This window comes from Lagenorhynchus albirostris, chromosome 8, assembly GCF_949774975.1.
Source record: "Lagenorhynchus albirostris chromosome 8, mLagAlb1.1, whole genome shotgun sequence".
Classification (NCBI taxonomy): domain Eukaryota; kingdom Metazoa; phylum Chordata; class Mammalia; order Artiodactyla; family Delphinidae; genus Lagenorhynchus; species Lagenorhynchus albirostris.
The window spans coordinates 85,647,653-85,662,146 of NC_083102.1; the positions used below are offsets into that span (position 1 = coordinate 85,647,653).

At 41.2% G+C, this 14,494-nt stretch overlaps 1 protein-coding gene across 13 annotated transcripts in view; it reads left to right on the plus strand.

Annotated features, from left to right (window-relative positions):
- GSAP (gamma-secretase activating protein) overlaps positions 1–14,494 on the plus strand; it is a 234,015-nt gene that overhangs the window by 50,329 nt on the left and 169,192 nt on the right. For all 13 annotated transcript variants that reach the window (XR_009542043.1, XR_009542040.1, XR_009542039.1 and 10 more), the window contains exons 17-19: positions 776–845; positions 1,366–1,448; positions 4,312–4,365. Coding sequence is in view for 1 of the 13 variants with exons in the window: in XM_060157225.1 (XP_060013208.1) it covers positions 776–845; positions 1,366–1,448; positions 4,312–4,365 (207 nt within the window). In the remaining 12 variants the exon portion in view is untranslated. The remainder of the gene's footprint in view (positions 1–775; positions 846–1,365; positions 1,449–4,311; positions 4,366–14,494) is intronic.

The window sequence follows — 14,494 nt, forward strand, 5'->3', positions numbered from 1 at the left end:
ACACCTAGTTTTTTAATAAGTGTTTTAGAGACATGCCTTGGAGTCTTTCCCAAGCTTTCAACTTTTATTGAGCCGCCAGCATTCTTTTTGTATCCATATTTCACTTGTCTATGGTAATATTTTATTAACTTAGCTAATGGTGAAAATAAGCACAACTAGCTTGATGAGTAGGTTTGGAAATAAGAACAATTATTGGCAGGATCAGAAATGCAAGAGTGCCCTATGGCTAGGCAAGCCTCATACCATCAATTCTAAGGTTGGGAACAAGGGGTTTCGTTCCTGCAGCAGGTGAGGATGGTTATAGAGGTTGATTGAGAGAACTGTTGATATAACAGGGATTATACCTTCCTTGATAGCATAGACATGCTCACAATGATTAAATGGTGTAATTGAGCTGAAATTCAAACACAGGTCTGCTGCCTCCAAGCTCAGTGGTTGAGTTTGGTTTCCTCCTGTATCCATAGCTCTTCACACTGCGACTTTGCTGTAATATGTCCTACTCTAGCAAAAACGAACATTGGATTCAAGAAGGCTTATTTGGATCCCAGTCAAGGGCATTTTATTAAAATGATGCATGAAAAGGACCTCATTTATATTTTACCCACACAACCTTACGTTATGTATCTCAGAGATTGTGTAGAAGTGAGTGTGTTCTTAGGCAATTCTAAAAGAGATATAACATTTTAAACTATTCATATATATTTTGTACTTCTTTGGTGGTGGAGGCAGGGTGCAGATTTAAATACCAATAGATTTGTCTTCTTACTTTTTAAAGATTATTCAGTGGATTTCTGAGAACATCTCTGCCTGCCATTCATTTGACCTCATTCAGGAATTTATAATTGGTAGGTGTTGCTGATGGTGCATATTAAGTTGAACCCTTGACCCTTTTGCTTAAGGGAAAGCAGTAAATTGATAATGCCTCAATCTGTCAAAATGCTGTTTAGGAGTGTTTTTTCATTTTTTTTAAACTCTGTTGTAGTCAGCACCTAATTAAATTTCATTCTCTTGTGGTTTTGTAAGAAGCTGTGGCTGTTCAGAGACTGATGACATATAAGATATGATCTTGATTCTATAACCTTATTAGTGATTTATTTTAAGCGTTGTGTTGGCTGGTTCTGTGCGAAGTGGTTATAACGTCATTTGGATAGATGTAAGTGCCAAATAATTTTTTAAAAATTATTCTCAGTGTAAAAAGTAGAACCTGAACATTTTAATCAGTGGATAGAACCATGATTAGCCTTTTGCAGATGAAGGATAAGGCAATGAAAACTTTTGTGGGTTGGCTTGTTTGGGTGCATTACAACGTCTACTGCCTTATTCTTCATATTAAAACGTCTTTTTTCCCCACCAAAACTTACTCAGCTTCTTCATATTGGAGCATCTATCCAGAGACAAGTAACATGGATAAACTCTTGCCATACTCCTCACTGCTCACTTGGGATACAGTAAGTTAACACTTTATATTCTTTCTGTAATTAAAACTGATTCACTGCTGTGGGTCAGTTGTAGGACGTTCCTGTCACAGTAACCAAGGTTGTGATTTCATTTCTGTTTTGATGCATAAGGATCTGAATTGGAGTTTTCTGGCAGAAAAATAATAGTGAGTCCTTGCTGTTGGCCAGTTTTATTTACATAAAACAGTAGAACTGAAGGAGAAGGCACAGCATACGTGTTACTCTTCCTACTACCAAGCAGAATGAAGCCTCTATCATCTTCAAATGGTTTTAGTTTTTAATTTTTTTCAAGCAGCTAGAATAGACGAAAATATTTCTTAGGGTTTTATAAATGAGCAACGGCTGGACCACTGCTGTTATTCTGAGCTGTTCTATTTACTTAGTAGATTAGCACCTTCATGAGCTTTTTTCCCAGCCTTAGAAAGAAAATCTGTGATAACTTTAGAATGTCAAGATCAGTAAAAGTCAGTAATCTTAAGCAAATCCATGCCATTCAACCTTTTCTTCCTGTTGGTCCAGACTCCCTTCCTTTTAGCTGGGAAGAAGTGTTTCAGGAGAAAACATTGTTCATTTTCTCTTGAATGTGGTTCAGTGAACTGAGCTTTGTTGGATCAGAAGTGAAAACCATGTACAGGCTCCCCCTGAACAAGGTTCTGCCTCTCCTCCTTTCATATTTAGATGTTAGAACTACTGTGTGCTTAGTCTTGAGGCAGAGGTTTGTATCAAAAAAGCATTTAGAAAAATAAATTTAATTCAGGTAGCACAGACACAGGAAAATAAGTACTAGGGTAAATGGTAACACTTCCCATTTTGTTTTTAGACTATCTAAATATAGTCCTTTAAAAAGGCATATCAGATGTGTTTGATTAATTTTTTTCCTTTTTTTTTGTTTTCTGTGGCTGTGCCACGCGGCACACAGGATCCTAGTTCCCCGACCAGGGATCTAACCCGTGCCCCCTGCAGTGGAAGCGCAGAGTCCTAACCACTAGACTGCCAGGGAAGTCCCATGTTAGAAGAATTTCTAAATTTTTGGTATAGGGAATGGTAGTGTTTTCCCAAAGGCCCTTTCTTCTTTGTCTCTCACTGTTAGAGTTCGTAAACTTTCATGCCTCTCTGTAAAATTATAAGGAAAGATCTGAGCTTGTTTCTTCTCCAGGCCCTCATTGTTTGAAGAACCCTTGTCAATATACATGCAGACTCTGTGGTAATGTGGCAGGAAGTTCACAGGTTAATCCCTACCCCTCCCCCAGAAGCAGGAAATGCACATTTCATCTTCCTCCCCTCACCACCCAATGCTGGCTGTCGCTGTCTTGTGTTCAGTGTCTGGGAGGCCGGGTCTGGACCTCTGGTTCCCAGGGTTGTGTTTAAACATGGTGCATGTGTTAGTTGGTTGTTGTGTGAGTGTCATCCTGACAGGTAGTTCTTCACATTTGCATTTCTCCTCCTTTGTGGAGCAGAGGAAATGTGTGGACATACAGAGTGACATCAGGAAGTCCTACAAGAAGTACAATATGAAAAAACCCAAAGTTTTAACCACTGCGTACAGAGCTTATTTTGGGGTTTATCATGTTGCTTTAGACTTCTTGTGGTTGGAGTAGGTTACCTTAAAGGTCTCTCCTAATCCTGAAATTCTATGAGCCTATGATTTTCTTTAGCAATGATGTAAATCATTTTCTTTTCTCTAATCTGCATACGCTCTTAATGCTATACCCTTAATAAGTAAATTTCATACTTCTGTATGGAGACAGATTATTTCTGTAAATAACTGAATTGGGTTTTTTAAGATACTAGAAAATATTGTGTCTTACACATAGATAATCCTGAATTATGGTTTGCAGACAGTGAGCCTTGTTATACTTATTTGAAGATGCTATTTATAACCTAGAGCTGTAGTGAAATTTCTGTTGCTGAGTAGTGATGAGTGAAGCATACATAGATTTTTATTACAGGCTTTCTCCTGTCCAGTGGAGGACTCAGTTGCTTGAATGTTCTGGAAGTTTATTTCTCCATCCCTGTGATGCCCTTTTTCTCAGAAATACTGTATGTCAATAAAATCCAGGACATTTAAGTTCTAAACAAATACCAGGTTTTATTTGTATTTTCTTATATATCATCTACTTAGTTTTTAGGAAATGAAAGAGGAATTGACTAGTTGACAGGTTAATATACATAATTAACATGGAAACACACTTTTTAAAATAAATAAGTGGCAATTTTGTCAGTTTATCTTTTAATTTAAATTTCTGTTTTAATGCTCACTAGTTAGCAGAATGTTATAATTTGGACTTCCTGATATGAATTGCTTCTTGCACATTTGCCATGGTGATCTTGCTAGGTAAACACTTTACGGGGATCTCTTATTTCCGAAATCACGGTAGAGGATGAGGTGCAGAACAGTTTTCCACTGAGGTCAAAAAAGAATCCCATTAGTGAGGCAGGGACCAACTATAATACATTTAAGTGAAAGAGAAGAAGAGGGAGGAAGGAGTAAAAGGAAAGTGTCCACCTTATTATTATACTTGATGGTGCAAATATAATTTGCCTCCTTTGTTCTTAAATGGAAATGTGTAAATAATACATTATTTACTCTGTATTTCTTCATAATAGTTTATCCTTTCCTTTAGTGACACTGTCAACTATTATAATCACAACTTTACAGAATATTTCCCTTCCCGAGGCAAGAGATAGGCTGTGTTCACTGGTATTTATAAACCCCAAGTTTTATTTAAAGTAGAGGTTACCAAACTGGGAGCTGCCCTCAGCTTCTGTCTGCACGGAAGACACTTCCTGAAGGCTCGGGCTGGGGGTAGTTGATACGTTTAGCAGTTGTGTGTATGTTTTTCCCCCACCACAGGAAATTCCTGGAATAACCCTTGTGACAGAAGAGATTCCGTTGCCTCTTATGAAGGTAAGTGCTTACAGTGAGAGACAAAAAGCCCAGACCTGCGTGGCTTCCTTGCTGGCCTCACGGTCGCCTGCCCTGAGTGTCAACGGTGGTTCCAAAAGGGATTGTAAACTGTCAGGGGAGGATGCTGCAAGGGGTAAGGCTAGTTGTCTAGGCAGTCCTTCCTAAATGGTAGTCACCAGCGACGATATCAGGGCAATGCTTAGGAATGCTCTTTGAAGAGGGAGGTTTTCTGAAGACAGAGAACTACAGGGCTCGATGTGAAGTGTATAGAAGTCATACTTCCCACTGTGCCTCAAACCAATCCATGCTGGAGGAGTTCTTGCAAATTTTCTTGAGCAGACCTAGGAGCTGTTTTTTACTTCACTTGCATTGTCGCCCCCTCACACAGACACACACATACGCACAGACACACAGAATCTTAAAACCATTAAGTAACCTGGGCTGGGATTAACTAATTTCCTTCTCGTTCTGAGAACAGTGTTTCTGTTTCTCAAGAGTGACCTGCTCGGGCTGTCCCTGTGGTCTCAGCACACACCTTCTTCCTGCTCACCAAGCAGCAGTGTTGGTGTCCCTCTACAGTCTGGTGGTTTCAGAGGAGTTTCTGGTACAATAGGGAGGGTGGGGTGGGTGAGCAGAGAAGAATGTGTACGTAGTTAAAACCGAGGAGTATTTTAACATAGTTTTCTTGAAGCTCCTTTGTTGTTTTTGGCATTGCCTCCTGTTAATTATAGCTTGGTGTGTGCTGGGAAATCTCAACTTTTGGCAGCAGGCAGCCTAGTATGCTGCTGCCTTTTACTATTTACATTTGATTCTTTTGGACCCACAAAGGGCAGGTCAGGCTCAGGCAGCTGAGGGAAAGCCTTGGGCGTTTGAGGTCACGGTGATGCCCTGGGGGTGAAAGAGGGCTGACTGGGGCAGGTTTAGTGGTTCTGGGTTTTGGTCCTAAGAATGGTCCTTTAAGGGGAGATGGACAAGAGATGTATCTAGGCAGCAGAGTGAGACAACTGTGAAGGTCTATAAAAGCAGGAAGACGAGGGAAAAGAAAGGTTTGATTAATAGCTTAAAAGATTCTTATTAAGAGCCTCCATCCTTTCATTTTATTGTTTCTGCTTTTACCACTAGTCCAGAAAATCCATACTGTGTTTAATGGACACACAATAAACCAGTGAAGGAAATTTTAAAAAGAAAGCAATGTCACTCTACAGTGACATTCTACAGTTCCTAACATATTGTCTCTTTGCCCCGTTTCCTCTTGGTCTTTGTCATAGGTTTGCATGTTTTACCTAGTAGTAATGGCCATCTAGTGATATTTAATAAAGATTATGTATTATAATATATCATACACATTTTCATGTTGGTACATAAACTTCATAATTTTCATAATTATGGTTTCTAATGACTCCATAGGTTTCCACTGTGTTGCTGTGTCTTAGTTTACTTAATCATTCTTCTGTTTTGAGACATTTAATTTGTCTCTAGCCCCCATTAAAAAAATTTTTTTTTGCTATTAAAAATAATGTGGCAGGGCTTCCCTGGTGGCACAGTGGTTGGGAATCCGCCTGCCAATGCAGGGGACATGGGTTCGTACCCCGGTCTGGGAAGATCCCACATGCCGCGGAGCGGCTAGGCCCCTGAGCCATGGCGGCTGAGCCTGCGCGTCTGGAGCCTAGGCCCGCGTACCGCAAAAAAAATAAAAAATAAAAAAATAATGTGGCAGTGAATACTTCTATGTAGTTTTTTTGTGTGTATGTGATTTATTCCCTTAAGGTTAAATGCCCAGTAGTATTATTGGGTGAAAGGCTATGACAATTTTTATAGCTTTTGATTCTTATTGCCAAGTTGATATTCAAAAAATGTTGTGATCATTTACACTGTTACAGGGGATTTATGAGTTTATCGGTTTTACTATAACCTTACATTATTGTGTATTTTCCTTTAAAAAATTAAGTAAGTATAAAAGAGTGATGGGAAGGTTCTCAAACTTTTTACCAATTGCCTTATTCTAAGAATACAATTTGCCTCTGCTTGGGAACAAAATAGCTTATTTTTGCACTCTCTGATTTTTTCTTTTTTTTTTCTATTTGTGTGTGTGTGTAAAATTATGTTTTTATGCAGTTCATTCTTCTTCCTTCTTGATATTCACATTGCCTTCTCCTCACTTTTTTCTCCTCTCCCCTAATTACCCTTAGCATTTGGCTCTGCAGAGGGTTGTTTCCCATTAACTGTTCCCAAACATGCTTGGAAGCGCTTCCGAGACTCCACATACGTCCATGTGTTAGTAAGAAGTGTTACGTAGGACAAGTGTGAGCTGTAGATCTCTTCACTGTCCTCTCCACGCAGACACAGTCCATCAGGGAAGGCAGAGGAATGCTGCCGGGATTTGCCTTGGGCTCAGGAGAAGATGTCACTGGGTTTGGTGGCCAGCTCCACCCCAATCCCCCACTGCCATCACTAATCGTCCCTTCCAGTTCACAGGACACCTGGTCCTGAGAGCTCTCATTTGTTTCCCCATCTCTGCTTGCATAATACCTCTCAGAATAAGCAGCTGCCTTTGACCTAGTTCTGCAATTCCCAGCCTAATTATATTGCAGTGGATCTGGTTGCAGTGGCATATCCCACCTACTTTTCCTCCCTCCCCAGCCCGTTATGTGACTGTTCTTGCAGCTTCCCCATAGGAGTTGGCTTTGAGCACCCTTGACCTGAAACACAAGTTACCTTTCGAAGGCATGCTTGCTGCAGGACTTTCCACGAGGCCCAAGGGACCCCAGACTACTCTGACCACACTTGCTTCCATCCTGCTTGGAAGATGACTGCCCTGATAAGGAGTCTGAAGAGGGAAGAGCAAAATGAAACTAGATGAGCACTTCCCTTCTGCTCTCTCTGCCAATAAGTTTAGTGTGAAGTGAAGCACTTGACAAATGTTTAACATATGAACATCGAATTTCATTGGTTTATACCAGTGTATCACCTGAAAGACAAAAGCCTTCCTTTATAGAATGGTTTCCAAAAGAATTTTAAAAAAATGAAACGAAATGTGTGTTAAAACAAGGCCCTCACCTTAAAAAGGAATGTCATCAAGAATGGCCTTCCTAAGAATGAATTTATCTCTTCCACGGGAAGTCATGTAAGGATTAAAAAAAAAAGAAACCATAGCTTACTTGAATATCAAGAATGGAGAAATGGAGTATTTTTATTAAAGTATTGTTAAGCCAGACATCTTTAGTTTCATTTTATAAAGTAAGGAAGCCTTTAATTTAATCATTTGTGTAGCGACTATTAACTATCTGACCTAGAGACTGGGAAGGAGAAAGACTTCAAGCCCCGTCCCAGTTATGGCCACTCCAAGTGAAGGCATTGCTGCAGTGTCCATCAGGGGTCTAGATGCCCCTGAGCAATTGCAGAAAGAGTGGTTGGCACCTGTGCTGTTCTCCATTCAGAGACTGGTTCACTTAATTATACTTCTCTGAAACACTTAAAAAGTGTTTAAAAAATACTTTTTTGGGCAGAGCATGACTATAATTAAGCGTCTAATGAAACACAAAAGACACTCTTTTCCTTGACCCTCCCAGTACAGACAGCCACCATCACTTAAAGAAAATGTTTCTTAGAGATCCAACGTATCAACAATCGCAGTGTAGAAACTTACAGTTTTTAAAAATGAGAATGAAAAAAAAAAAATGAGAATGGTTGCTTTGACAACAATGTAGCATTAACAGAAATGTCAATTGGTTATGTGGGAAATATTGACTTTCCAAAGTTTAGTTTGTACATATGTGATCTTGTGATATAACTAGAAATATATATTTGGTCTTCTTCCATGGTTCCCTGCACAGAGCTCCTAAAATCCTTGTAATTTCCTAAGTGATAAAAGCTACAAGTACACCTTTTGTTATAATGTTTACTGTTTGTTCCAGTTCCTGAAGTAGCTCCAGAGTACAAAGGTGAGAAGAATGTCTTTTATTATTCCTAACAAGCCCCTTCCAGCCACACCTGAGTTTGTTAATGAGGTGGCCTTTGGAAAGCACCTAAGGATGGAGCTGGTTGCCAGGAAAACTAACCATGTGATTAGCAGGTTGGCACTTTGAGCCCTCTACCACCACTACCTTCCAAGGCCAGAGTGGCTGGAGATGGAGTCCAGTCACCAACGTCCAGTGATTTAACCCATCATGCCTATGTAATGGAGCCTCCATAAAGAACCCTAACTGAAGACCTTCTGGGTTGGATGAATATACGGAGGTGCAGGGCTGGGGGTCCTGTGCCTGGAGAGGGCACGGAACCTCAGAGCCCATTCCCACACGGCCTGCCCCACGCATCTCTCTTCAATCTGGCTCTTAACTGAGTTGTATACTTTTATAATCAACTGGTATATAGTAAGTAAACTGTATTCCTGAGTTCCATGAGCCTCTGTAACAAATTCTAGAGCCCATGAAGGGGGTGCTGGGAACCTCGGATTGATAGGCAGTCAGTCAGAATCACAGGTAACAGCACGGGCCTGTGATTAGCATCTGAAATGGGGGGCAGTCTTGTGGGACTGAGCCCTCAACCTGTGGGATCTGACGGTATCTCCAGGTAATGTAGGACACCCTGCTGGCATTGGAGAATTGATGGATGTGGAGAAAAAAAACCCACGTTTGGTGCCCAGAAGTGAAATATGCTGTGAATAGACTGTTGTAGAGAAAAAACAAGAGTTATTCCTATACAACATATTTTTGGGGACAGAGTGTTATGGCACGTTCAAGTAATATTGTAAAAACATAATTTTAATGATTTTACAAAGAAACACAACTTACTAGAGATAGAGCAGCAGGCTGGTAACTTCATTCCTGTCATATCTGTAGAGATGAGGGTACCTTCAGTTCACTTCTCAGATGATGAAATTGAGGAACAGACCCAGGATCAAGAATTCTTGTTTTTGTCTCTCTCCTACAGCCACTAGGCTGTGCTGCTTTTATTCATAGTTTAGTTGAAGACATAATGTTTAATTCTTAAGGTTGAGAGGAGGGAACTGTCTTAGCATTGGCTTTCTCAGGATATATGCTGATTGCGAGATGGAATAGTTTAGAGCCATATTTAGGGAGTTACATGAAAAATTACATCTCATTAAAAATGGCTAAGAGTACTACCCAGCTGTGCAAAGAAGAGAGATATTTTTTCTAAATGTTGGAAAGAAGGAGGAAGTCCACTTATAAATAGGAGAACTTGGCCTTACAACATGCAGTCCCCTTGGCAGGAAGCCTCAGGAGTTCCGGTCGCTGGTCCTCTGTGTGGATGGCCTGCTTACAGCATCTTGGCCTAGTATGGTACCTTACTAGCCTTATGGACGCAAAGACATTTCTATTTGATTCTGTCTGTGCTGGAGGTAGTAGGTCCCTGTGTTTCTCTGGGCTGCAAGTAAAAGCTGATACTGAGATGGTATCCACTGAAGAGCCAAGTTGGATTGATGCTTTACCTCTGCTAGTTGAGCCCTGATAGGAAGGGTAAAGTTTCTGTCTGAGTTGGCTTCCTCTTCTGTAAAAGAAGATGCTGGTTCATCAGCAGATGTAGGATCAAAGCCAGAGGGCCTTTAAGAAATGAAAGGCAGGGCTTCCCTGGTGGCGCAGTGGTTGAGAGTCCGCCTGCCGATACAGGGGATATGGGTTCGTGCCCCGGTCCGGGAAGATCCCACATGCCTCTGAGTGGCTAGGCCCGTGAGCCATGGCCGCTGAGCCTGCGCGTCCGGAGCCTGTGCTCTGCAACGGGAGAGGCCACAACAGTGAGAGAGGCCCGCGTACTGAAAAAGAAAAAAAAAAAAAAAGAAATGCAGATTTTTTTTTTCTGGCAGTAATTTGCAGCTGAGCCGTAAGTACCATAGGGCTTTTTTTCTTCCTTTTTTTTTTTTTTTTTTAGCGGTATGCGGGCTTCTCACTGTTGTGGCCTCTCCCGTTGCGGAGCACAGGCTCCGGACACGCAGGCTCAGCGGCCACGGCTCACGGGCCCAGCCGCTCCGCGGCATGTGGGATCTTCCCGGACTGGGGCACGAACCCACGTCCCCTGCATCGGCAGGCGGACTCTCAACCACTGCGCCACCAGGGAAGCCCTTTCTTCCTTTTTAAAGAAAAAAAATCAAAATTATTTCCCACATAAATGGGAAACAGTCCCTTAATGAAACCTGTTGGTCTGTTTGTTCAATTAATAGTTGTGATGGGCTACATTTGGTAATTATTTCATGTCATCCTAAGAGACAAAATAAGATTATTTCTCAAGAAGAGACTTGGAATAATTTTCCTTCCTTTATAATCAAAATTTAAAACTCCCCCTGTGCAGGGAAGTGCTTCTGGGTCATTCCTTGAGGATCTGATGGCTTCTAACACCAGAGTCTCCCAGAAGTAGCTAAATTTACGGGTGTTTTTCTTAGAAAGCATTTTTGTGTATTTGAAAGCTTTATAAGCTCTTTTCAGGAAGCTGGCGATGTGCTTCAGACTCTTGTGGCTTTCACTTTGCTGTTGTCCCTGATGAATAGTGCTTAGTATTCAACTAGTTCTGTAAGTGCTGGTTGACGGAAAGGAGTGGCTTTCTGTGCTCCCAGGTTGGCTGCTAGGGTGTGACTGTGTAGCTCCCATGCCCTCTTCCCCCTGTACCATGCTATAACAGCTAACCTTTTACCTTGGAGCCTCTTTTACTCTCTGCATCAATGAGCATGCTGGTGTTACTTTGGATTTTGAGATCCTTTGAAGATTGGTCCTAACCTCCTCTCTGACCCTGTCTCCTATTATGTCACAACACAATTGCAAGTCTTCAGACAGCTGGTTCTTCATCAGCCTTTAAGCCAGAGATGTAGATGAGAACCTTTGAGGGTGGGAGGGAGACTGGGATTACCTGTATATGCTCAAGCGTGTTCTCAGCCCAGGCTGAATGGTCGGCTTGCCTGGGGACGGTCGAAAACTCATGAGGCTCAGGTTACACCCCACACCAGTTAGGATTCTAGGGGATGGGACCCAAGTGGTTGCTGAGGTCGGTAGTTACACCCTAGAGGCAGATATCTTCACCACAGAGAGTGAAGGGGGCTGTGGGTTGTGTTCTCTGCTTTCTCTAAAGCTCTGTCTCTGATCTAAACCCAGAATCCACATTCCGCTCTCTCAGTCTTTGCTCATTTCCTCAGAGCCCCACCTAGAATATCCTCTCTTCACCCTTCATTTACATATCCATTTTCATCCTCTGGGTCTTAGCTATTTCCCATACTTCCAAACAGACCTCCCAATTTGTAATGGTGTCTGAATTTTCATAACTTAAGAAGTTGCATCACTTATGTACTAGCTACCAAGTAATGACATATGCCACTGTTTTCTCTGTACTCCCTCAATATCTGTATCATAACATCCAGCCCAGTGACCTCCTTGAAAGACCTACACATTTATATTACAATATTTCTGGGGCTTTTGGCTAATAGTGTTCCTTACTTAAATGTAAGTTGTTTTTGTTTTAAAACTTAGATAATTTTTCCTTCTAACTCAGTAGTTTTGAACTATTTTAGGCCATGGATTCCTTTGACAGTCTGATATAAACTGTAGACCTTCTCCCCAGAAAAGTGCTCATACAAACACATACTCCATTTTACATATAATCAGTGGGCTCAGAAGCCCCTCTGAAGCATGTCCTTGGACTTGTTTTGTCTGCTTATTCTCAACTCAGACAAGGGTCTGAGGAAAGGGATTTCTTAATGGGGGTATGAGAAGAAGATAGTTTGGGAGAGAACTTTTCTTGGGAGCCACAGTGTGAGTATGAGAGTGGGATCTTCTGAGAGGAGGATGACTTTGGCCTGAGGGGAAGAGGGCCTTGCACAGGTAGAAGGACACCAGCGTCCCTCCCCTTGCTCTGTGCTTGACAAGATTGGGTGGACGACGCACTGGGACTCCAGTGGCCAAGCAGGCAGAGCTAATAGTGGAAATGACCACTAGATGTCACCACAACACCACTTAGTTTGCTGGCTTTTGGCACTAGTTGCGTGAACTCAGATGTAGAATAGCAAGAAAGCTGTAGTGATTTCCTGTTAGGGACTCAATTCTGCCAAATGTCGGCAGGATTTGCTTTCATTATTGTTTTTTCAATATAAGGAAGACCAAAGGGTGGATAAAGGTATATTCATTATAAATATATGGAAAGGGAAAGAAAAGATGAATGAGATAGGTCAAGTGGAGAGTGGGACCTGACGCCTTGGTCCTGATTTCCTCTAGAAACGACAATTTCTTGGAAATAGCCTTTCCTGTCTCTGTGAGAATGGATGTCAGCTGAACGGGCTTTTCAGCTAACTAATTTCCTTTTTTTTTTTCTAACATCTTTATTGGAGTATAATTGCTTTACAATGGTATGTTAGTTTCTGCTTTATAACAAAGTGAATCAGCTATACATATACATACATCCCCATGTCTCCTCCCTCTTGCGTCTCCCTCCCACCCTCCCTATCCCACCCCTCTAGGTGGTCACAAAGCACCGAGCTGATCTCCCTGTGCTATGTGGCTACTTCCCACTAGCTATCTATTCTACATTTCCTAGTGTGTATATGTCCATGCCACTCTCTCACTTCGTCCCAGCTTATCCTTCCCCCTCCCCGTGTCCTCAAGTCCATTCTCTATGTCTGCGTCTTTATTCCTGTCCTGCCCCTAGGTTCTTCAGGAGCCTTTTTTTTTTTTTAGATTCCATATACATGTGTTAGCATACGGTATTTGTTTTCTCTTTCTGACTTACTTCACTCTGTTTCACAGACTCTAGGTCCATCCACCTCACTACAAATAACTCAGTTTCATTTATTTTTATGGCTGAGCAATATTCCATTGTATATATGTGCCACATCTTCTTTATCCATTCATCTGTTGATGGACACTTAGGTTGCTTCCATGTCCTGGCTATTGTAAATAGAGCTGCAGTGAACATTGTGGTACATGACTCTTTTTGAATTATGGTTTTCTCAGGGTATATGCCCAGTAGTGGGATTCCTGGGTCGTATGGTAGTTCCATTTTTAGTTTTTTAAGGAACGTTCATCCTGTTCTCCATAGTGGCTGTATCAATTTACATTCCCACCAACAGTGCAAGAGGGTTCCCTTTTCTCCACACCCTCTCCAGCATTTATTGTTTGTAGATGTTTTGATGATGGCCATTTGACAGGTGATACCTCATTGTAGTTTTGATTTGCATTTTTCTAATGATTAGTGATGTTGAGTGTTCTTTCGTGTGTTTGTTGGCAATCTGTATATCTTCTTTGGAGAAATGTCTATTTAGGTCTTTTGCCCATTTTTGGATTGGGTTGTTTTGTTTATTGATATTGAGCTGCATGAGCTGCTTGTAAATTTTGGAGAATAATCCTTTGTCAGTTGCTTCATTTGCAAATATTTTCTCCCATTCTGAGGGCTGTCTTTTGGTCTTGTTTATGGTTTCCTTTGCTGTGCAAAAGCTTTTAAGTTTCATTAGGTCCTATTTGTTTATTTTTGTTTTTATTTCCATTTCTCTAGGAGGTGGGTCAAAAAGGATCTTGCTGTGATTTATGTCATAGAGTGTTCCACCTGTGTTTTCCTCTAAGAGTTTTATAGTGTCTGGCCTTACATTTCGGTCTTTAATCCAGTTTGAGTTTATTTTGTGTATGGTGTTAGGGAGTGTTCAAATTTCATTCTTTTACATGTAGCTGTCCATTTTTCCCAGCACCACTTATTGAAGAGGCTGTCTTTTCTCCGTTGTATATTCTTGCCTCCTTTATTAAAGATAAGGTGACCACATGTGCGTGGGTTTATCTATGGGCTTTCTATCCTGTTCCATCGAACTATATTTCTGTTTTTGTGTCAGTACCATACTGTTTTGATTACTGTAGCTTTGTGGTATACTCTGAAGTCAGGGAGTCTGATTCGTCCAGCTCCGTTTTTCTTTCTCAAAATTGCTTTGCTATTCGGGGTCTTTTGTGTTTCCATACAGATTGTGAAATTTTTTGTTCTAGTTCTGTGAAAAATGCCAGTGGTAGTTTGATAGGGATTGCACTGAATCTGTAGATTGCTTTGGATAATATAGTCATTTTCACCATGTTGATTCTTCCAATCCAAGAACATGGTATATCTCTCCATCTGTTTGTTATCAGCTTTAATTTCTTTTGTCATTGTCTTATAGTTT